This window comes from Chlamydomonas reinhardtii, chromosome 14, assembly GCF_000002595.2.
Source record: "Chlamydomonas reinhardtii strain CC-503 cw92 mt+ chromosome 14, whole genome shotgun sequence".
NCBI lineage: Eukaryota > Viridiplantae > Chlorophyta > Chlorophyceae > Chlamydomonadales > Chlamydomonadaceae > Chlamydomonas > Chlamydomonas reinhardtii.
Genome location: NC_057017.1, coordinates 3,163,974 through 3,186,255, shown reverse-complemented (window position 1 = coordinate 3,186,255; position 22,282 = coordinate 3,163,974). Strand labels below are relative to the sequence as shown.

At 63.0% G+C, this 22,282-nt stretch overlaps 3 protein-coding genes across 3 annotated transcripts; 1 reads left to right on the top strand and 2 right to left on the bottom strand.

Moving 5' to 3' along the window:
- Positions 1 to 2,640: 2,640 nt before the first annotated feature.
- Positions 2,641 to 6,446, top strand: CHLRE_14g629050v5 (uncharacterized protein). The gene is made up of 8 exons (XM_001692629.2): positions 2,641 to 3,126; positions 3,502 to 3,600; positions 3,822 to 3,871; positions 4,128 to 4,205; positions 4,470 to 4,539; positions 4,755 to 4,854; positions 5,210 to 5,247; positions 5,502 to 6,446. Exons 1-8 carry the CDS (start codon positions 2,949 to 2,951, stop codon positions 5,624 to 5,626), a joined length of 738 nt encoding a protein of 245 aa, XP_001692681.1. The 5' UTR covers positions 2,641 to 2,948; the 3' UTR covers positions 5,627 to 6,446.
- Positions 6,447 to 6,448: 2 nt separating this feature from the next.
- On the bottom strand, positions 6,449 to 14,401 carry CHLRE_14g629000v5 (uncharacterized protein). The gene is made up of 11 exons (XM_001692735.2): positions 14,046 to 14,401; positions 13,651 to 13,924; positions 12,148 to 12,553; positions 11,731 to 11,897; positions 10,977 to 11,250; positions 10,705 to 10,776; positions 10,333 to 10,468; positions 9,870 to 9,951; positions 9,423 to 9,591; positions 9,002 to 9,139; positions 6,449 to 8,718 (listed from the first exon to the last, which is right to left on the bottom strand). Exons 1-11 carry the CDS (start codon positions 14,254 to 14,256, stop codon positions 8,536 to 8,538), a joined length of 2,112 nt encoding a protein of 703 aa, XP_001692787.1. The 5' UTR covers positions 14,257 to 14,401; the 3' UTR covers positions 6,449 to 8,535.
- A 578-nt stretch (positions 14,402 to 14,979) lies between these two features.
- CHLRE_14g628950v5 (uncharacterized protein) lies at positions 14,980 to 22,250 on the bottom strand. The gene is made up of 2 exons (XM_043070346.1): positions 21,698 to 22,250; positions 14,980 to 21,516 (listed from the first exon to the last, which is right to left on the bottom strand). The coding sequence occupies exons 1-2, from the start codon at positions 21,869 to 21,871 to the stop codon at positions 16,345 to 16,347; spliced, it is 5,346 nt and encodes a 1,781-aa protein (XP_042917019.1). The 5' UTR covers positions 21,872 to 22,250; the 3' UTR covers positions 14,980 to 16,344.
- Between the last annotated feature and the right edge of the window lie 32 nt (positions 22,251 to 22,282).

Sequence of the window (22,282 nt, the reverse complement as noted above, 5' to 3'; positions counted from 1 at the left end):
CTTGCTGCTGCCGGCAACCCGCCATGGACACCACTTGCTGCCGTGCGACTGTCCAGACAGGCCCAAAGCAAGAACCCCAGAGCAGACACGCCTGCGGATTTATGTTGCAAGTCATGACCGCAACACTCACACATCCAAAGCAACAGTGCAGGACTCCCCACGAGGACTCCCCTACAGCGGTCAACTTTCAACATGGTCCTGAATGGTCGCCGTTTGCAGAACTGGCCCTTCCTCCCCTTCGCCCGGAATACGCTATCATACCCCTAGCTAGATCTTGAGTCCAATCCACACCAGCCCGTCATTCGAATGCCTAGCGCGCTCGCCCGTCAGGGCTTGCTTGCAGTACAAGTATCCCAGCCATGTCGCATCTTTACACAAGTCAGCACAGAGAATTGAGAGCACCACTGCCAAACCGTTTGTACAAGTTGTGCGCATGCATGCCATATGAGTACGCCACTGGCTCACCATGCCGCATGTCAGCGCCCCGCCCAAATTTTACGTCAGTCTGCTACAGCCCCACGTGCGCCCCAGCCGTATGCTGCTCCACACATTCAGCTTCACGCTTTTCAACCCCTGCCACCCCACATCCACGGCCAAAGGCCGGTGCAAGCACCCCGGCTCCTGTGTCCTGCTGCTGTTGCTGCGTCAATACCTGCTGCTGCCACTGCTGCTGCAGCCACTAGCTACTGCTGTTGCCACTACTGCCGTTGCCATTGCTGCTGTTGCCACTACTGCTGCTGCTCCTCCCTCAAGCCAGGCGGCGGGTGAGCGCCAGCTGCACCCAGCACACCACGGCGCACGCCACGCAGCCCCAGACCGTGTCGATGGCCGCAAGCGCCCATGTCCAGGGTGTGAGAATCGACAGGTTGGTGAACTGTGGTGTGCGGAAGAACGGGAGGATTTCACTTGAGGTAAGCACCTTGGCGTTGGCAATAACATGCGTCTGGGTCAGCATAGTGTCTGGAACTGGTGGGAAGTTGGGCAAGTCCCAAGGGTACGTTCTATCTCCGTTGGTTCGCACGCCACATCCCTTGCGCACCTCGTAGCAGCCGTAGAGGCCTAGCCCCATCAGTGCTCCCTGAAGCAATAAATACAACACAGTACGGTACGTGTAAGGAATGGGCGTTGGTACGGCGTGCCCACGAGCTCATGGGCCATATTTTGGTTGCGTTGGTACGACGTGCCCAAGGGCTCATGGGCCATGCGAACCACGCAGGGCCTGCACCGAAACCAGTTAGCGCTCCATGCTTTCTCCCTCACCTGGCGCAGCGCGAGGACCGGACTGCCACGCGAGCTGGGAAGCGCAAAATAGTAGACAGCGCCTACGATGCAGAACCAGGCAAGAATTCCCGCGAGCGGGTCGGGCTGGCGGAGGATGTCGCCGAGGACCGTAAGATAAATTTCGCCAGCCACCAGCCAAATCCAGGTCATGTCCAGAGCGACAAAGGCTACAACAGATGTCAGAAATATAACAGCGTGCTTCCAAATGGGAATCGCCATTGTAGCGACCACTTGTGCTCCGTCCTCCACAGTGTCAACAATAGAATGGTACATGAACACGGGTACGTGAAATTGAAAGAAGACAAAGTAAAGGAGAAAGCGCCAGCATGTGCTTTATGGAATTGCGAATGATGGGGAGCGTTGTTCCTGTGGTCATCAATGTGTGTGCGGTGACACGGGCCCATCAGTCATCATCATCCCGCAATTTCATGCAGTTATGCGAAACCAAGCAGGGACTCCGCAGTGACGGCGCTGACTATATGGGTTGGCAGGTAGGGGTCAAGTGGCGTCAATCCTGGCGTCAATCCCGGCGTCCAGGGGCACCCCTGACGGCGTCCCTGCCGGCGTCCCTGCCGGCGTCCCTGCCGGCGTCCAGGGGCACCCCTGCCGGCGTCAGTCAGACTGAGAGGGTAGTACCAGCCCCTGGAAAGCCACGTTCCCCAGAAGATCCAACCCCAAGCTCATGAAGCATTCAAGTTGAGCAGCCCTTATGTGGCCCCGACATGTTACGGTGAAGGTTCCGTAGTCTGTCGTTTTAAGCCCCCCCCCCATTTTTCCGCGCTGAGCGGCCAAATTGAACCCGCACGTGCAGGAGAGCCTCCCCTTGCTGCACATCCCCAATGACTTATGAAGATGCGTGCGATGAAGTGTGTGAGGCTTGCCATTGGATGGTGGCAAACACAGAGACACTGAATGCGGCATGACTGCAACAGGTGCGCTGGTGCAGGCAAAATGACGAGAGTAGCTAGTCCAGGGAAGATACATGCATCTGGCCGATACCCCTATGATCGCTGAACAGGCGTCAAGCCAACTGAGGTGAGTTGGGGGGCCACCTGTAGGCAGCAGGATGTATGTCCGACAGGGTCCGACCAGACCCGCTCCCCAAGATGCGCTGCCACACCATCTTTCCTACCCGTCACCTAAATATTGAGGCATAACTTTGCAGTGGACTGGCGTGTTCCAGTTTCGGAGCTTTACACTCCCGTTTCCGCGAGCATGCGCACACCGGCGGGCGATTACCCGCCAAAGCCACACACACACACCTCCACCTTTGGCGTTTCCTAACTCCACCAAAACGCAGGAGAATGCATGATTTGCATTATTGTTTTGTTTATGCGCTGATCCCAATTTGTTCATTCGTAAACGTCGGTCCAACCCTCAAAAAAGGTGTGCGCCACGATTAACTTGTGTATGCGCAAGTAACATAGAGCTAGAGCTAACATATACAGTATCCCCAATGAAAGCGCCTACTCCCTAGGGAACGCTTCGTATAGGGCTCGACGGTTTTTTTGCATGGGATCATGCCGGTGGCGGGCACCCTTGAAAAGCTCAGGCATCAACAAGGGATGGTAATACTGTTTGCTTTCGCGTGCATGCCCGCAACGCATTCGCGTGTGCCAACACACTACTCCACACTCGCACGCGACAGGACCGCGACGCATACAAGGATGCGCGCTTTCATCGCATTTGTGCTGGCGCTTGCCGTGTTCGCGGCGGTCCAGGTGCAGGGTGCTCAATACAACGTAACCTGGGCGGACGATGGCAGCCCCATCGACTTGTCGGTGAACTGCTCGGACGTCGTCCAGTTCAGCTGGCTGCCCCGCCACGAGCTCGAGCAGTCGCGCGGTGGGTGTGACGGGCGCTCAGGAGGGCATGCGGGACTGGCGCTACGACGTGTTGCCACTAGGATTGCGCGTGCACCCCAGGCATAGAATCTGTAACCGTCGGGTCTCGCTTTGCCTGATAGTATTTAGTTCTATGTGTTAGTTATCGCATGTCGTATGTGCCCGGCGAGGACTGGCGTGCGCGTTAGGCCACATGAAAATTGCCCTCGCCAGCTATGTTAGAGCGAGCCGCCATAGTGCTCGCTCGTGAATCCTGCATGTACTGAAAGCTTCGTCCTGCGGATTGCAGCACTGGCCATCGGTAGATGCCGTGTTCACAAACGCTCGGCTCGAGGCTTCCACGTCAAACCCCTTGCCCGGCCCTTCTCATCCGCAGGTTACGGCTGCGGCAAGCCCACAATCCGCAACTTCGGTGAGGGCGTCAACATCGTCGCCCCCCTGGTCTTCGCCAACCCCGGCACCTACACCTTCGCCTGTGAGTCAGGCCTGGTCACAATAGCGGGGCCCCCCACATAACGAACCTGCCACCTCTTGCCTACCACCAATGACCACCCCTCGGCCACGCAAGCATGGACTTCACACCTGCGGTGGCCAGCTCGACCACATGCGTTGACCGACTGACGACTGAGTCTCCTTTGTATGACCGGATCATGTTGTCGTCTCCCCCCTGGGTTGGCCAACCCAATCCTGTTGTAGGCAACATTGAGGACCACTGCACCGTGGGCAAGCAGCTGGCCAAGGTCCACGTGAGTTTCTGGCATTGGGTGCTGTGCTCGGGAGTATACGGGGCCTAGCTGTCAGATAACGTTTGCTTTCCCGGCCGTTTGTTACTTTCCCCTCGTCCCTGTGTTCTGCCGTCCCGAGCGTCACGTCGGCCACCTTCCGCTAGGCCGCACCCGTTGCCTTGTCAGTCGCCAAAACACCACTTTTAACAGCCCCATGTCGACCCTCCAGTTTCTTCACCCGGAGACCCAGCTTCTCTCGCCCCGATGCCACACGCAGGTCGGCGCCTGTTCCACGCCGAAGAACACCATCAACTGGGCCTACCGCCGCGACAACGCCTCGTACGCCGCTCTGCAGGTGCGGTGTATATCGTATCACGTTACCGCCGTACAATGGCATAAACCATAACATGGGGAGAGCACTGCAAGGGGCGACCTTGGGCGCAAACGTGGCTGCCGTGCGTGCGCTTCCGAGTGTGTGTGTAGCACTGGGCTTGGCTGAGCCCTTGGGGCAGGTGCGGTGGTGCTGCGCCCGCGTCCATGCCCTGTTTCTCTGACTGCTGTACCCTGACGCCGACTGCTGCTCTCCCCTCGCTCTCGTTCCCTCCTGTTTGCAATGCAGCTCACTTGCGGCGAGACCCTGACCTTCAGCTGGACCAGCGGGCGCCACGACGTCGCCGAGGTTGAGAAGCGTGAGTGCCCACATCGAGCGATCCTGACGTATGGGCACTGAGCTGACAAGCTCGGCCGCTGCAAGTATGGTGCTCGGCTTTGTGGCTAGCATCCTTGCCTGCCGCCGAAGCCATGCCTAAGCCGTGTTGCGCCGTCCTGCCCTACACCCACATCTCACGCTTGGTCCCAATCCGCTCCCGCGCCTGTCCTGGCCTGTCCTACCGCCACAACGCAGCTGACTGCACCTCCCCCACCATCGCCTACTACGGCAACGGCACCCGCTTCGACAACGGCACCTACTTTCCCCCCGCCTCCACCGGCTCCGTGTCTTTCACGTAAGTGCATGGGTTTGGCCGTTTGGGGTTTGGGGCTGGGGTTTGAGGCAAGGAATCAGGACACGCATGAAAGCATGGGCCCTGGCGCTCAGGGCTTGAAACGTGAGTGCTACAAGGAGGCCTATGAAGATGCGCGCGGAATAGCGGCGAGGCAGGGTTGTGTTGCTCAGGCGTGCGGAAAAGTGGAGGCCTTCCGGAAGGTTTGATTTAGGGTATATGCGATAGCTGGGCGCTCGTCAGCCTGCTTCCAAGTTACAATCCAATTCCCGCTGTTGCTAATACGCCTTGCTGCTATCCCTGAACACGCCTTGCCTGACCCGGGCACTTTTCGCTCCTGCGTCTGATGTCTACGCAGTTACACCAAGGCTGGCAGGCACCACTACAAGTGCGACGGTGAGCCCGCACATGGTCGTTCAGATCCTGCCTGCGTGCTGGGTATGCTCGTTCCGTGCCGTGTGTGTGTGTGTGTGTGTGTGTGTGTGTGTGTGTGTGTGTGTGTGTGTGTGTGTGTGTGTGTGTGTGTGTGTGTGTGTGTGTGTGTGTGTGTGCGCGTGCACATTTTGCCCTGGTGGCAAGGCCACGCCGGACAGATCACATGCACCGTACTAACGCCGTCGCTCTCCGGCTGCCTCGCCTTCCACCCGCAGTTCCCAGCCACTGCTCCGTGGGCCGCATGCTCCTGACGGTGGATGTGACCTGCCCCACTAAAAGCGCGAGCCCGCCCCCTCGCCGCCGCTCGCCGCCCCCCCGCAAGTGGGTGCACTGGGGTTAAGCTGCCCGGAGCCCGGGTCGGTAACCGGAACAACAGCTGAAGTTTACATAAATTTCCGGTGAAGTATGTACATAACACAACCAGCGGGCCTTGGACCCCGTTAACCAAGGCATGCCTGGTTTTGGGGTGACACGGCTTTCTGCAAGCGAACGGCAAGCTTCTTGCACGTGGGCAGATTACGTTTTCGAGGATGTAGCGGCGTTCTCGTATATGAGCGTGTGCATTCCCTCATTTATGGAGCAGGCTCGGCACTTTCGATATCTCGGGTAATTGGTGTGCATATGTCTGCCGAGACAAGCTGCGTGGATCTCGGGAGTCCTTCGAATTGGGCGGATCATTGCATACGGCGTGCGATTACAGCGTGCATTTTTCTTTGGTGATGATGTTCTGTAGTGCTCGATTGGCGGGGATATTGCCCGATTCGGGCGCGTGCGGGGTAGGGTCGTGCGGGGCAGCGCGCAATCGTGCGCCCCAGGACCGGGCCACACATGCGGCATTCCGGCGTTGTGCTATTCGTGTTTCGGTGCATTTACTCGCCCGTCACTTGCATCTAAGGCCTCAAGCAGGTGCCACTCTGGGCAACCCATTGGGCAACCCATTCTGCTCTCCGGATGTACGCACGAGATACATCAAAGTTCCCCTGTTTCGCACGAATTGCATGCGCTAAGGTCATGGATATTATAGCTGGAACAGGGGGGGGGTAGGAAACAAAGTGCCAGACCCCATGCCCCGAAATCCCCCGGGACCCCCCTTGAGGGGACGACCGACCCCCCGACGGACAAAACCTTGTTGTTCAGGGGTTAAAACCCCTCCATTTTATACCAAAGTGGTGTCAATCGACTCCTCTTGACGAGGACTATCACTCCGTGCCATCAGCGGTCCTGTTCTGAGACTTCGGTCGCGGGCGGGATCCTATCCATGGAAATCCCCTCGACCCAGACCACCCCGCGCTCAACTCTCTGCCGCGTGACGAATGGACAATGTGCATCGGCAGCCTTGTTAGACGTGAACTCATGCGCACCAGCGCTTTAGAGCCCAGCTGTGTCAGTGCGCATGTGTTGAATGTGGAGACATGTATCGACATGTCCACGCCCGGACGCGCAACTTAGCCCTCCCACGCTTTGTTTGTGCTTATTACGTCATAACGTGCACATATGAGCCTCGTACTGTTGCGTTTGGCCCCTAATTCTGCTTGTGGGGCGCTTCCCGAAATCTGCCAGGATGCGCTCCCGAAACCCGCGGACCCCCCAGGGACGAGGACCGACCCCCCAACTTTGGCGGCCCAGAACTTCCTCACCAGACACCCCCTTAAAAAATTAAAAGTACGTGCATAATGCTCTCCTAAAGCTCTGTAATTTTGAGCATGGGGTAAGAATCTGAGCTTTCTACCCCCCCCCTGGCTGGAATACTTCTGGAGTCCTGGGCAGCCCGCTCTGCAGCTGGCTGAACACGCCGGCTTGGGCGAAGTGTAATGTATCGTGCCTCTCCAGTCTCCACCGTTGTGCACAGTCAGGGACGAGACACTGCGTCGCCAGGCTAACCAGCTCGCTACCTGCGACAGCGGCCCATGTGTGATTGTGTGTTTGGCCCCACCGGAGTGTACGACCTCGCGGATGGAACCAGGGGTGCCGGCCAGGGGCCCTGGTGCCGGCACCCCTGGATGGAACAACCGCATCGCATGGTGCGCACCAGTGAATCACACAGGGGTGACGACGCTGGCCGCAGCGACTATAATGACTCGTGCGACGTGGCTAACACCATCTAGCAGCGTTCACGATGTGCCAGCCACAGGGTCTGCACACCGCAACAATGCGAGCTGTCGCCTTCGGGTACATGTGTATTGAAGTAGGGCTGCTGAATGGACCCCAATCGGATCTTCGACCTCACGAGCGGAATCCGGGCTGCATCACATGGAAGCAAGGGTGAAGCCGCTGGACACTGCAGTCATCAGGCAACTAAATGGTTGAGCCAAAGCGAGACGCGGCACATGTGCAGGCGTGCTGTCGTCATTCCGGCGTGTGCAATCAAGGCACTGCCGCGCAGCCGTGGCCCCACCAACCCTGCCTAGCGGCGTTAGCGATGTCCCTGACCAAGTCCCATCGCACCCTACATCCATGCATGTTGGCACTGTATAAGCTAGGTAGGGGGCTTACATAGTAGGGCCTAGTGCGGCCCAGAAGCCACCAGCATCTCGTGGCCACTGCGTCCCCCACGCGTGCACAGCAGGCCCACGCTCCTGCCACGGCCGCCAGCCACAACCCCGACAGAAGCATGCACAACATGGCATGCACATACACGATCATCACGCATACGCGGTAAGCATCTAATTGTTGAAATCACGTCTTGCCTAAGGCTGCCACAATTGAGCCGGTGCTATATCCCTGACGCATGGCCGCGCGTGTTAGGCGGCTCTGGCGGAGTCCACTGCCCGCCACTTGCCGCCGCCTGCGGGTGACCCTTGTTTATCGTGCCGCAATAATTAGGGGCTCTCGCCTCACTTCCAGTCCCGTGCCCTCACTATCTGCAACGGTGCCTCACTGACACCATTTGCCTATGCCTCATTTCCTACCTACCCGCCTGTCTGAACACGTGCCTGCTCAGAGCACGTCATCTTGCCCCACTGCGATGAAGTCAATGCGCTCGCCTCATCTGTCTCCCACTCCACATGCTTCCCTGCTCCTCGCTCTCCTCCAGCCCTGGCGTTCGCGCCATTCCTCTCGCCTCCACCTCCTCCCGGCTGCGGGGCAATGGCTTCCATCCTTTCTGTCCTCACCACTCCAGATGATCACCAACCCCAAGGTTTGCCATCCACGGCTCCCATCCTCCATACGATCATCAACACGGGCCCAAGCAGCACTCGCCGCCGACGGCCCGGTCTTGGTCTCCCAAAGCTGCCGCCGCTTAGGCGCCTACGGCCCGGTCTTGGTATCCCAGGTTCCGTTCCACACGCGCTGGAACTTGTCGGTGTGCGGCATGTCCCACAGCAGGTCGTAGTGGATGTGGCCGGGGTGCGCCAGCACGCAGCACCAGATGCTGCCGTACAGCTTCATGCGCTCCACGAAGCGGGCGGCGGCGCCGGGCTCCGAGAAGGCCTGTGTGTGGCGGCGCGGGCGTGGCGAGGGGACATGAGGCACGTCAGTACGGCATGTAGGATATGCACGGGGGGCACAGCAACGGGGGCACAGCAAGGGACGCGAACGACTCAGCCCCGCCACCGAGCGTAACCCGCCCAACGCCCGCGCGTGTATCCAACGTGACCGCCAACGCCCCACGCCCACAGCCGGTCACTTCACCAGCGTCGGCCTCCCAACACCTCTTCGCCCACCCCAACCCAGCCCCAACCCAACACGCGTCATCATTTCACCCAGCACGCGCCTGCGGGAAGTTGAATCCGGCCATGGATGTGAAGTGCAGCACCTTGGCGCCCTTGACCGCCGGGTCAGACAGCGCCGTGGCCAGCTCCGCCGAGCTGAGGAAGGGCGCGATCTTGATCTTCTTCACGCCGCCCTCCGTCTGCGAGGGTGAGGAGAGGAGAGTGTGTGTTGCAGTTTGGCATCAGGGCAGCCGCGTGGAGCAAGGTATGCACCGTAGCTCAGAAAGCCGCAAGACCGCCCAAATGGCGCGTGCCCACCGACATGCCTCCATCAGTGCCTGTTGATGCCTACTGCCGTTTCCCCCAGCCCCCGCTCTTCCCTCCCTGTCCCCCTTCCCCTCCCCCTCGCCCTCTCCTGTCTATTGGTGCCTGGAACCCCGTGCTGGAACCCCTTCCCCTCCCCCTTGTATCCTCGCTACTCACCACCAGCTGCGCCGGCTTGGAGCCGTCGCTGCAGCCGGCGGCGCCGGCTGTGTCGCACACCTCCACCACCACGCGGTCGTCGCGGACGGCGGGGGTCATGCGGCTGTTGTTGAAGAAGCTGTACTCGCGGAACTCGGTGGAGGGGCCGTAGTGCTCCTCCGGGAACTTGCTGCGGGGGCGCAAAGGAGGGGATACATTCATTACTATTTAAGGCAGTGGTAGCAAAGAAGGGGAAGGGGAGAGGAGAGGCGGGAGCGTTGAACAGAGGGGCTCCAGCCCTCCAGGTGCGACCAGGGGGGGTCCGCACGGGTGCATATGGCCTACACCTTGCCGAACCCCGCCCCCGCACGCATATGCACGCGCGCGAAGTCGGGCACCCTGCCCACTGCTTCCACACTCTCTTTACTCCTTTGCTACTGCCGGTATACAATCACGACCGGGCCTCACCGGAACATGCCATTCTCCAGGTCTAGCAGGTGGTCCAGCGGGCACACGAACGGCAGGTCGAAGTGGGCGCCGGGGATGCGACCTGCGACAACAAACAAACAAACAGAACAGCAGGCGAAATGCCAGTAGGATCCAGCCCCCAAAGTTTCCCAGACTGTACTGCAAGCCGCTGGCGGGTGCCAGTGGCGGCACGCAAACAGCGCGCGCTGCGCAGCGGCATTGACGGGAGCTGCTGCCGCGGTGGCTCGGGCCTGGGCTGTGTGGATGCAGGAAACAGCCATTGGCGCTGCCGACTGCAAGCTGACAGCTCACGCTTGGCAGTGCCGCACACAGCCGGTGAGCTCGCGCGCGTGCCACGCCGGTACCATATCCCTATCTTCCTCCGCCCCGTCTCTCACATAGACACCCCTTGAGCCAAGCCACACGAGCGCCCATCCAGCCCGCCACCCAGCCAGCCGCTCACCTGAGTGCGGCGCCCACCAGCGGTCCAGCCCCGCCCACAGCTCGGGCACGACCAGCGCGCGGCCGGTGATGACAGAGGCGATGGCGAAGCCCTGGCGCAGCCGCTGCAGCTCATGGTTCACTAGCTTGAAGTGGCCCTGCAAAGAGGAGAGAAGAGGAGGCGGATGGGTAAAATAATGTAGGCGCGTGGAAGGTAGGGCAGGCAAGGTGACGGGTTTGGCCGACGATGGCCAACACACGCACGCACACTTTGCCGTTAAAGCCGCACGTACATGTTCTGTTTCCTGGGCACACGGATGCGCAGCAGCATTCAAACCTTCCCGCACGCCCTCACACACACGCACACACACTGTCTCTCTCCACAGGGTCGCACCTGCACGTTGTCTAGGCCGAAGCCGTCGGTGGCGGGGCCGGCGGTCTTGAGCAGCTCAGGCAGCCCATCCAGCTGTGCGTGATCAGAGTGGGGGTCCATGCGTGATTCGTTCAGATGAGATGGTGTTGAAAGGTTGGGGCGCGGGAGCAGCGGCGGCGGGGCGAAAAGAGTGTTGGGTTTGGGGTCCGGCGTGTGCACCGGCGGCCCTGTCCTGTCCCTGTCAGTGCACCACCCCGCCCAGCCACAACAGCACAGCAGCCAGCCACACTCACGTCGAAGCTGACAAAGCCCACGGGGTGGTCGTAGTACTCGGGCGGGTCGTCGTACAGCATGAACTCGCGCATGCGGTGGCGCTTGCCGGGCGTGCCGCTGAACTGGAAGGTGCCGTGCACCGCGTACGGCTCCAGCTTGAGGCGCTGCGCCATGCGTTGCACGTACATGGTGTGCCCCGAGCAGAAGATGGAGACGGGTAGGATGCCCATGGTGAGGCTGCCGTCGTAGCCCAGGAACAGGTTCTTGTTGGGCGGCTCCAGCGGCTTCACGCCCCTGTGCGGCGGTTGAGAGAGGTGGTTGGGTTGTGGTGGTTGGGTTTTGGTGGTTGCATTGTGGTGGTTGGGGTTTACATCATAGTCTTACGACCCCCACGCCGCCGCCCGCCTACCCCACCCACCAGCCCGTAGAGCCGGCTGTGCCGCCGCTGGGGCGCCTTAGGGGCGGAAGGGCCGGGTCCGGTGCGGGGTCGGGGTTCTTAAGTACTTTGCAAGTGGGATGTGACTCAACGGATCGCAAGGCCGCATACACGTGACACCATCACCACCACTCAGCCTCACTCCACCCTGCCTGAGCACGCACGTCTGTCATGCCCATCCTCCCGCGGCCCACCCCGCCCTTGCTGCCCTACTCGCACCCCGCGCTCCGCCCTCCCCTCCCTCCCCTCCCCGCCGCTTTTGAGGCCTACAAAGCCCCGCTCACGGTTCTGGGTCTTAGTTTAGTTGGGATTGGCGTAAACCATCCCGCCCCACTGACCTCCGGAACAGGTCGTTGAAGGCGTTCTGGTCCCAGACCTTGTCATCGGCCTCAATGATCTCAATCCACTTCTCCACGAAGTCAAGAGACTTCTTGCGGAACAGCATAATGCCGATGTTGGCAGCAGCGCCTGCGTCCGGCCACTTCTCCAGGCTCTCGTCATTCACCTGTGTGGCGCAGGTTGCGAGGCGCGGTGTGAGGCGCATTGCAAAGCCGTGGGTGGTCTGGCGAGGAAAAGGCGTTGGATTGGTCGAGCGGCTCCCCATGCACCCCGGGCCCGGTCAGCACGGCCCTTCACCACCAGACACAGCCCCTCCAGTCACCCGCGGCCAGCCACACACGTACCCGTACCCGTACATGTACACACGCACACGCACACACACGCACACGCACACACACACACACACACACACGCACCGTGTTGGCCATGTTGTCGGAGGAGGTGAGGATGTCGGCCTCGGGGTAGCGCTCAAAGTACGGCAGCGGGTTGCGCAGCCACAGCACGTCCACGTCCGCGATCACCACGTGCACGTCCAGCTTCAGGAAGATGCTGATCAGCCGGATCTTCTCGCGCCCCATCTTCGCGAACGTCGCCGAGCCCCAGCCGAAATCTCCCAGAGTCAGTCCCGACTTCATGCTGAAGCAGTTGTATTCGAGTTTGATCATCTCGCGCAGCAGGTGGTCGTCCATGGCGCCTACGATGTAGCCGGTAACGCCCACGCGCTGCACGTGCTTGACCCAGGTCTTGACAAAGTCAAAGTAGTGGAAGTTGGCCCAGGTCACCATTAGGTAGCCGTTCTGGGCGATCTTTTGCACCATCTCCCTGCGGGGATGGAAGCGGGGATGGCAGCGGGAGGGAGTGGCGAGGGAGGGGGGAGGGCGGGGGGGCGGAGGTTGGTACTGAAAGAAGAGAGGGTGTATGGAAGAGGAGGCAGGCATTGGGTGGGGCGGCGCGGGTGGTGTGCTGTGTTTGGGCGCTGCATGCGGTGCGCCTAGGACCCATGGCGCTTCGGAGGGCCTTCTGAAGAGCGCTGCGGGCACATTCCTGGGAGGCTGGGAACTCACAGTAGTCGGGCTTGTCTCTTACAAGCGCACAATCGCAATCAACGCGTCCAGTCAAATTAATGGAACAGCGCTTTCCCACCAGTAGCATTCTCACTGGTTCACAAGCAGCTCCGACGCTGGCTGCAGCGTCGTTCCACCATTCCCGCGCCCACACCATGCACTCGTGCCCGGCACTCTCGAGCGCATACAACAACTCCGCCCGTCCTGTGCAGGCTCCTTCTTCTCCCCGCCCCCAAGGACACCACAGCTAGTGCCCTGACGGCAGCGTGCCAAACTCCGCACTGACCCAGAAGGCCAGAACACGCCAGCAGGGCTCCCAGACGAGCCCGGCGGCCAAACCGGCCGGGCGATGCAAGCCATTCGTTTGCTTTCAAAGGCGTGCAGGCAACGAATACTATTCGGGTGCGCCCTGCTGGCGCCACGCTTGGCCCTCCAGTGCACTCCGCAGAATGCGCTCAGATTGCCTGTGCTCCTGACGGCGCGCTGGGATTGCTTGCGTCTACCAGCTGGCGGGACGCACCCGAGAGCAAAACTTCGGAGCCCCGCGCCAGTCAAAACGCTGCTGCCGGTTGGTTGCAGGGATGGGACAGACCACTGCTGCCATAGCCACTGTCGCCTCGCAAATACGGCACCATAGCTGCCGCTCACACGCTTCCGCCACGTTGCAGGCCCCTCAAACCCTGCTGCAACTTGCTGGCAACCTGACGTGACACGACTGGCCGCCCACCCGACGCCCCTTTGCCCCTGGGTCCAGCGCCCCTTCCGCGTGCGCTGTGTTGACAGGCGCCTGTCGCACAGAGCAGAGCCCTGCCCTTTCCCCTGTCCCTTGTCCTTGACCCCTGAGTTGGTACCTACCGGGTGGGCTTGTACTGGGTGTCCAGCTCTGTTATCTTGCCGTCGTCGTCCTCATCGTCCCCACTCTCCTTAGCTACGGCTGCTTCCTTAGGCTTATCCTCCGCCTTCTTCTCCTCCACCTTCGTCTCCTCCACCTTCTTCTCCTCCGCCTTCGGCGATGGCGATGGCGAGGGGGAGGGGGTGGCAGCTGTCCCCACGCTGGACTTCTTTTCCGTCTCCGTAGTGGTAGACGAGGTTACTGCTTTTGTCCCCGCGCCGATGTCGATATCAGTCACTGCGCGGAACCGAACCCCAGCGCAACAGACGACGGGTTGTCAACCCAGCGTACACGTTAACAACCCGTATGAACGATAACATAACCTTGTGTACCAGCACAACTAGCCGGCACCACTCACGGGTCGTGTCCTTGTGCCGCTTGTCGATTCCAATGGGATGCGGGTCGAACGGGTGATGAATGAACTCCTCAAACTGATGCCGGTAGCTCGGCCTCCCGAGCATGAAAACGATAGCAAAGAACGCCAGCAGCATAATGCCAAGGACGCCCAGCGCCACGCCCGATGACCGGCGTGGCTGGCCGGGCGCTGGCCGCTTGTCGCGAGTTGACATTTTAGGCTTGACTATAGACAGTTATGTTGGTCTAGCGTCTAGACTGCATGGTTTGATGGCTCGCGGGTCGTGTCTTTGGAGGTAGCAATTGATCTTGTCCACAAGTGCACGGCGTAGTGAAGAGGAGCAAATGCTATGTATCCGGCGAGATCGATACAATAGGTTGCGTGAGTGGCGCGGCATAAAAGCGGCCGGCACGATCGCGGCTGCATCGCGTGGCGTGGCTACTGCCGCCCTCGCCCTCGCCCGCTTCCCCTCCTCCCGCCGGCCCAGCCTTTCCCCCACACTACTAGCCCCTAACAACATGCTGCATTCAATCTTCACGGTTGGAGTGCCATAGCTGGTGTGATAGCTCATTGTTAAGCCGTTTGGGCAGCCAAGTGCGCAGCTGCTGAGGCAGCGTGCCCCCCTGGCCTCCTCGCACCCTCTGTCGCGCCACATGATGTCCCATATGGCAGCTCGAGGGAGAGAATGAGAGATCAACATCAGAAACAGACACACCCTCGATCTATCAGGCGGTAGCGGTCCCTATGCTACACTTTGGACTCGGGGTGTAAGAGCTGCCGCCCTTGCACAACCTTACGGTGCCCACCCCTCCCAATCAGAAGTTGTTGTAGTAGAACCGTACGGTAGTCTGCACGGGGGCGGTAGGACACATACTACCAGCCCGCCTGCGATGCCTCGGTACAGTAACTCTGGCGTTATACGGCGTGTCGCGCACATTCGCGTTCGCGTTTTCGACAGCACTCCGCTAATACGAGCCGCGCGCTCATGCCTTGACGTTGCAAATTGATCAAGGAATACAGGAGTCCGCTTCACACTGCGGGACAACGCCAAACTGCCCCATACCCTGCCCCATCGCACCCGTTCTCTAAGGCCCCCTGGGCGGCTGGGCTCCATCTAATCTAGCCAGAGTTGCCCGCACTTGTGTCCTGATGCTCCTGACTCCTGTGGTGCCCTAAGATTGCACAAGAACTGCTGTCCGTCGTTATTTGTAGCGCTTAACAGTATACATGAAGCAACGGCTCACAATTGCACCTCGTTCCCTCGTCACAGCAAAGCCCGTGGCGCGTGTCAGAACTCTAGAACCTCCACACAGGCACACGGGCACACAACACTGTGCATAGCTCATAACGCAATCGCGCGACGGTTGCAAACCATGCGCCCGTGCATGCCGCTGCCCGAATAATACTTGTTCACATGGTTATGCTCCACAAGCCCTATCGCCGATGGTGCGCGCACGCACGCAATGCCACTGAATTGCGATTGCTTTCACGCTCTTCCAGTCTTTGGGACAATATGGACTACACGAGGGTACTCCCTGGCAGTGACGTGACCTGGCTCTCGCCCAGCCATGACCTCTGCCACGCCGCCGCGCAATTAGACAAGCCCCCTTGATTGTCATCCAACAATAGCAATTTGCCGATTTCGATGAACTGCCTACGTTGCAATGATCCCTGGCCTCACTGCCCTCTCTGCACAAATCACAAACAATCATTGCACCCGAGATGCATTAAGTACATGCCTGTACATGCTTTAGATGCCCGCCAAGGTTGCTAACTGACATGGCCGTGTCCCGAGTGATGATAGCAGTAAGGCAACAACGGTCCTGATGCTTTCGTGCTGCTCCGCCGCCGCCGCCGCCGCCGTGGCTATGTCCACACGCGACTGCTGCTGCACACCGCCCCCCTCCCGCAGCGGACAGGACTCCCCCCGCGAGCGCGCGAGCTCTTGCAGCTCATCACACCTGCAACGCCGCCACCAGGCCCTGCGAACATGCGAAAAACTGCACCACAGCCGGAGCCAGATCTACCTTTTTGCCCCAGTTCTTGCGCGGCCACCCGTCAAGTGTCTATGTCACCCTGCCCTACGCTAAGCCCTCGAGTACGTCTGCCTACCTGTCGCATGAGCTTCGAATGCCTGACCTCACACCACCAAGAACTACCTGCGCCGTGTAGGCCCGCACTACGCAAGCACTGCTGCAAAGTCTTCTTGCATCATGCACAGGCGCCGCGTATTGCAGGCTCCTCTATCCCCTTCTGTACAACAGTCCGCTGCAGCCGCTGCGCCCAGGTCGGCATCTCCCACCTAGTAAAATTGTGCCTGCTGCGCTGCTGCCGCCGCCGCTCCCCTGCCCGCCTTCTTCGACGCAAGCATTATGCTACTCATAAGCGGTGGCGCCTGCGACGTCGCGGACTTGCCCGACGCCGCGCCCGGGGGCCCGCCGCCGCCGCCGCTGCCGCTCGCTGACCTCATCAGCCCTGGCGGCGTGCCGGCCGAAGTTGAGCCCGTTCGCCACAGCTGCGGGCTCGTCAGCCCGTCATCAGGTTGGTAGCCCACATGACAGGCGGCGTGACGCGGTGCGCCTAGCCGGCTGGTCTGCCGCAGGAACTGCGGCCCAACCGGCGAGCCGGCGGCGGCGCCGCCACTGCCAGCACCGCTGCCACTGCCGCTCTGGTTTGAGCCCGCCAGCGCCGCAGCAGAGGCGGCGCGCCAGAGGTTGCCCAGGCTACGCTTGCCACCGCCGCCACTGCCGCCGCCAGAGCTGACGTTGCCGGAATCGTGCACCGGCGCCGCCGCGGAGGCGTACAGCGCACTCCCGCCGCTGCCGCCGCCACCGGGCGCGCCGGCTGAGCTCATGCGCCCCGGCGGCAACGGGCTGTGCGGCCTCGAGGAGGTGTGGCTGCGGATACCCGGCGTGTGCGCCGGCGACGGGCCAGGCAGCGCCATGCCCATGCCCGTGCCCGTGCCGCCAACAGCCATGCCAGCGCCGCTAACTGACGCGCGCAGGAAGGGATCCGCGCCAACCGCCAGCTCGTACATACCGGCAATGATACTGCCGTCGTTCGTACCAGCCAACGAGCCGCCGCCGTTGGTGCTTGGCCGCGCGCTGCCGTAAACGTACGGCGCGCAGGCGCTGCCGCCGCCACCACCACCACCACGGCCGCCGCCGCCACCTCCGGCTCCGCCGCCGCGGCCACTGCCGCCGCGGCTCAGACCCGCAACTACGGGACTCATACTCGCCTGGCGCACGCCGGCGGCGGCGGCTGCCGCCGCGTATGGGTCCTGCTCCAGCGCGTGGGTTGAGGGCATGCGCGGGAGGCCTATTAGGGGCGTGAGCGCCGACTCACGAGCCTGCCAGATCGCCGCTTCCAACTCGGCAGGTGACAGCATGCAAGCTGCCCCGGCTGCGCCGTGGTCCGGGTCATGGTGCTGGTGGTACTGCTGGTGCTGCGGGTGCTGGTGCTGCTCGTGTTGCTGGTGGTGGTGGAGGTGGTCGGCGTTGCTTTCCAGCGCGGCAACGGCTTCCTCCACGCCCTCCATGCCGCCGTACGTCCTTAACGCCTGCAGCTGCTGGTGCTGGTGGGGCTGCTGCTGCTGCTGCTGCTGCTGCTGCTGCTGCTGTGAGTTGTGTTGGTGGTGATGGTCCTGACCTTGCGTGTGTTGTTGCAGTTGCTCCAAACCCGGGCGCACCTGCCCAGCGCCGCCGCCGCTGCCGCCGCCACGGGAGTCGCCGCGGCCCCTGGAGGAGGAGGAGGAGGCGCCTGACGGCGAGGCGTTCGGCTGTGCTGACCGGCGGCCCTGGGGCTGTGGCGACAAGTTCCCCGGATGGCGCGGGTGTTGCGGCGAGTGGTGGTGGGAGGAATGTCGATGCTGGTGCTGGGACGACGACGAGCCGTCCAAGTTCCCTGAGTTGACCTTGGGCGGGCGCGGAATGTTACCGCCGCTGTCGTGGCCGAGGGCACCGACAGAGGCGTTGGCGGCGTTAAGTTCGCTGCCCGGTCGGCTTCCCAAAACTGGAGACGGCGCCGCAGACGCAGACGCCGACGTCGCTTGGCGACGGACCACCCGAGTGTGAAGCCGCGGCGAGGCGCCAGCGGGCGGGCCGCCGGAGCCGCTGCCCGGCGGCAACGCAACCACCGGCGAGCCCGCGCGCGCGGCGACGGCGGCGGCGTGTTGTGTGTGGATGGCGTGAGCGCGCGCGGCGGCGGCGATGGCAGCGGCACCGCCCAGCGAAGAAGGCGAGTAGGCGCGCGCTGCCGCCGCCGCGTCGCGCATCGGTCCGAGCGGACTGCCTGCCAATCGTGCAGCCGCCGTCGGCGCGCCGCCGCCAGCGCCACTCGCGGCCGCCGCCATCCCAGAGCCGTTGTCACGGCTGCGTCCGGGCGCGCTCGTGCCGGCGCTGCTGGCGCCGCCGCCGCCGCCGCACTCACGGCTGCTGGCGCCGCCGCCGCCGCCGCCGCCGCCGCCAATGCTGTTGGCGCTGCGCAGGCTGCCGTCGGACTCGAACGCCGCGTCCAGGGCAGGCTCAGGACCCGATGTGCCCGAGAGAGGGCCCTGCGGCTGCCCCTGTGCCACCCCTTGCCCCTGCCCCTGGCCCCGACCATGGCCCCGACCATGGCCCGGCCCCAGCCAGCCGGCAGACATGACGCCACCGCCGCCGGTGCCGGCGTACGAGCGGAAGCTGCTGGCGGGACTGCCATAATCATCCGCCAATGTAACCGCCGCCTCCCTCCCACTGGCGAGGCCCGTACCGCCGTGCACATCGCCGTACACACTGCCGGGGCCGCCTTCGTCCGCTGTCCCCTGGGTGTCGTACCCAGCCGGATCCGATCCGTACGCGACCGCGTCGTCGTACGGCCCTGCGAGCGGCCCACCGCCGCCAGCCGTACCGTCTTCTGCGTCGGTGGCCGCTCCGTTGCCGTGCTCTGCCCAGGGCCGCCTGTGACGTGTGTAGTCACGGCTACGGCTGCAGCTGTCATCCGTCGCCGCCGCCGCCGCATCCTGCCAGCGTCCATCGTGCAGGTGCCCATCCTGGCGCCCTGGCGGCTGCACATCATCCCCGGCGTCCTCCCCGGCGTCCCCCCACATGCCCTCCTCCTCGTCCTCCTGCTCGGCTTCCTCCTCGTCGTCTGCCTCCTTTGCCTCTCCAGCCCCTGTGCCGCCGCCGCCGCCGGCTTCCGCGCCAGGGCCGCCGCCGCCGCCGCTCTGCGGCGTTCGTGAGGCCGTCCGGTAGTTAAGCAGCGGCCGCGGTGAGGCCGGGGCAGTGCCCGCCGACGCCGCCGCTGATCCCGAGCCGCCTCCCTCCTCGCCCTCCGCCCACACCTCCAATGGCCCGCTGCTGAAAGATACCGGCACCTCCAGCCGCGGCGGCCGCTGGCCCGCCGGCTTTTGGTGCTGTTGGTGTTGCTGGTGTTGCTGGTGCTGTTGGTGCTGCTGGTGTTGCTGGTGGTGCTCTTCCCAGGTGTCTTGTGGCGGGCCGGCGGGAGCCTGGTTGTGAGCGCGCAGATGCTGGTGCTGCTGCTGGTGGTGCTGCTGCGCCTGCAGATGCTGGTGTTGCTGCTGCTGGTTGTGCTGCTGCTGGTGCTCTTGCAGCATGCTGAGGTGGTGCTGCTGCGCCGCCAGCATCACCGCCTGTGCCGCCGCGTACGCCTGCGCCGCCTCCGATGCCGCCGACGTCGCCGACTGCTGCCTATGCGACTCGCTCCTCGCGAACGCCTGTCCCGCGCCGCGGCCGTTGCCAGGGCCGGCGCCACGGCGGGAGGGCGGGCTGCGTAGACCGCCGTCTGTCTCCGCTCCCGACGTCTCGCCGCCGTTTGCCTGCACCTCGGGGCCGCCGACGCCGCCGGGCCGACGCGCCGGGCTCTTGCTCTTGTTCGGGTTGGCGGTGTTCTTCTCGCTTCGAAGCCGCTGGAGCGCGGCGTCAAAATGCATACGAGGGCTGGCGAGGATAGAGGTGCCGGAGGCGTGGGCGGTGGCGGAGCGTCGGATCTCCTTGGTCACGGCTCCGCTGCCACCCGTGGTACCGCCCGCCACGCCGCCCGCCAAGCCGCCGCCGCTGCTGCGGCGGCCGCGGCCACCACCGCTGATGGCGAAGTCTCCAGACAGAGGGTAGCCGCCACGCGACACCTGCGTGGCGTACGGCGTGGGAGACTCCGGGGGGCCCAGCTGCACACCGGCGGGCAAATGATGCAGCGGCTCGGACAGCAGCTCCGGCGGCCGCGACAGGGGCGCGCTTCGCCGCTCCTGGAAGCGGCGGCTGCCGGCGCCGGCCCCGTAGCCGCCGTCGTCGTACTCGCTGTCGCCGGCGGTGGCGCCGCCGCTGACTGGGTAGCCGCGGCCGCCGCTTGCGGTGGCGGCGGCGGCTGTGTAAGCATTGACGCTGGCGCGCATGCCGCTGGGGCTCAGCGCGGCGCCGCCGCCGACACCGCCGCCGCTGCTCAGGCCGCTGGGCGTTGGCGGCGCCGTGGACAGGAACGCCCCCGCTGCCGTCGCTGTTGCAACAGCACGTGCGTATGGGTCGTAGTGCGGCGACGCTGCCTGGGCACCGGCCGTGCGTACGGCCCCGCGCAGGGCAGCGCCGCCGGCAGACCTGTGCCGGCCTATGCCACCTTGGACGTTGCCATCAGCGGCGGCGGCCGCCGCCGCCGCTGCAGCTGCTGCTGCTGCAGCGGCTGCTGTAGCCGAAGGCGCGGTCACTCGCTTAGGCACGCCGTTAACTCCCGCCTCCCAGCCCGAGCCGCTCCCGCGATAGATGGGCATGTTTTGAGCTACGCCCGCAAGCAGCGGGTTCTGAATTACAACCATGGCGCCGCCGCCGGCCGCCGGGACGCCCTGTGAACGGCGGTGGCTTGGTCCCGACCCAGATGGGCTTGGAGCCGCCGCCATGCCACCCACGCTACGCACGGAGCGAAGACGCGACTCGCCGCCGCTCCCGCCGCCACCGCTGCCGCCACCACCGCGGCTTGGGCTGTGGCCTGCGAGGCCGCGGCTGTTCGAGCGCTGCAGCTGTAGCGCCGCCGCCTGTGCCTGACCGGAGCTGTAGCCGTCGAGGCTGTAGCCTGTCGCGGCGGCGGCGGCGGCGCCGTCACCGCAGGGGAACGCAGCTGACAGTGCCCCTGCGAGCGCCCGCTCCGCCTCAGCCGCACTTCGACCGAAAGGCGACAGCCCCAGGCCGCCGTTGGGGCGGGAGGCTCCAGCTAAAGCAGCGCCACTGCGGCTGTTGGTGCGGGCGACGCCTGCGGGTGCGGGACCGTTGCCGGCCTGACTGGTGGGCCGTCGCCAGGATATGACGCCTGCGCCGTTGAGCGAGACGCGTGGCGTGGGCGCAGCGCTGCCGCCGCCACCCCCGGCCCCACCGTCGTCAAGAGTCCCGCCGGCAACAGCGGCAGCTGCTGCGGCTGTTGCGGCTGCGTTGACGACGCCGTTGTGGAGACTGCGACCGCTGGCGCTGTTGCTGGCATTGCCCGCTGCAAGGCCCTGCCGTGTAAGGTGGCATGGGTGCATGGCGAGTTAGGGGCAGAGTGCGTCCCAAGAGGAGGCGGGTGTAGGGTCTACACAACAAAACACCGCAGCACACCAGTAAAACCAAGAAGGCTGCCCCGTACCCCACTATGTCCCCAGCCTCCGTAGCTGCCAGCGGCGTGCAGGCAGCACCTACCCGCGCCAGCTGCACCCGCTTCCCCAGGGGGGAGACCGTGCTGGGCAAGCTCTCCTTCTCCGCGGGCACCGGTGCCTCGAGCGAGACCCATACGGGCACGCAGCCACAGCGCATAAACAACCGAGTCCACCATGGAGGCCGCGCTTGGGGCGACGGCGCGAGCTCATCGCCCATCGCCTCAATCCTTTGCCTTCCTCAGCAGTCTTTATCTGAAGCTAGCAGTATTCCCAACGTTCAGCTTGTTATCATCTTAAGTCTGCATCAGGTACGCCAACATTACTGCTGAGCCAATAAACTCACCGGGCTTGCCGCTGCCCCATTCGTTGCCCCGCTCTGGGCTCATGTGTGCCTGTTTGCGGACGACCGCGTGCTTGTACATCCATCTCTTCAACGTTGTTGCATTCCAATAAACAAACACAATCCTGTAGGCCAGAATTACTCAAGAATTCTTCGCGAGTGTGCTACACTGCGGTCTGATAATGTATGCGAGGGTCTGCAGACGATGATGGCGTCCACTGTATTATGATGCGGGCGCCGTGCATTGCGGTTCGGCATGACAGGCTTGACTGTCGGACTGGAATCCCA

Bases quoted from the DNA above. Each gene is read 5' to 3' on its own strand.
- CHLRE_14g628950v5 (XM_043070346.1), bottom strand. From the start codon at position 21,871: ATGGGCGATGAGCTCGCGCCGTCGCCCCAAGCGCGGCCTCCATGGTGG. The intron at 21,517-21,697 runs GTAGGTGCTGCC...CTTACACGGCAG, and splicing joins AGCGGGTGCAGCTGGCGCGG to GGCCTTGCAGCGGGCAATGC.
- CHLRE_14g629050v5 (XM_001692629.2), top strand. From the start codon at position 2,949: ATGCGCGCTTTCATCGCATTTGTGCTGGCGCTTGCCGTGTTCGCGGCG. The intron at 3,872-4,127 runs GTGAGTTTCTGG...TGCCACACGCAG, and splicing joins AGCAGCTGGCCAAGGTCCAC to GTCGGCGCCTGTTCCACGCC. The intron at 5,248-5,501 runs GTGAGCCCGCAC...TTCCACCCGCAG, and splicing joins GCACCACTACAAGTGCGACG to TTCCCAGCCACTGCTCCGTG.
- CHLRE_14g629000v5 (XM_001692735.2), bottom strand. From the start codon at position 14,256: ATGTCAACTCGCGACAAGCGGCCAGCGCCCGGCCAGCCACGCCGGTCA. The intron at 11,251-11,730 runs GTCAGTGGGGCG...ACCGCCGCACAG, and splicing joins TTCAACGACCTGTTCCGGAG to GGGCGTGAAGCCGCTGGAGC. The intron at 9,140-9,422 runs GTGAGTAGCGAG...TCACCCTCGCAG, and splicing joins CCAAGCCGGCGCAGCTGGTG to ACGGAGGGCGGCGTGAAGAA.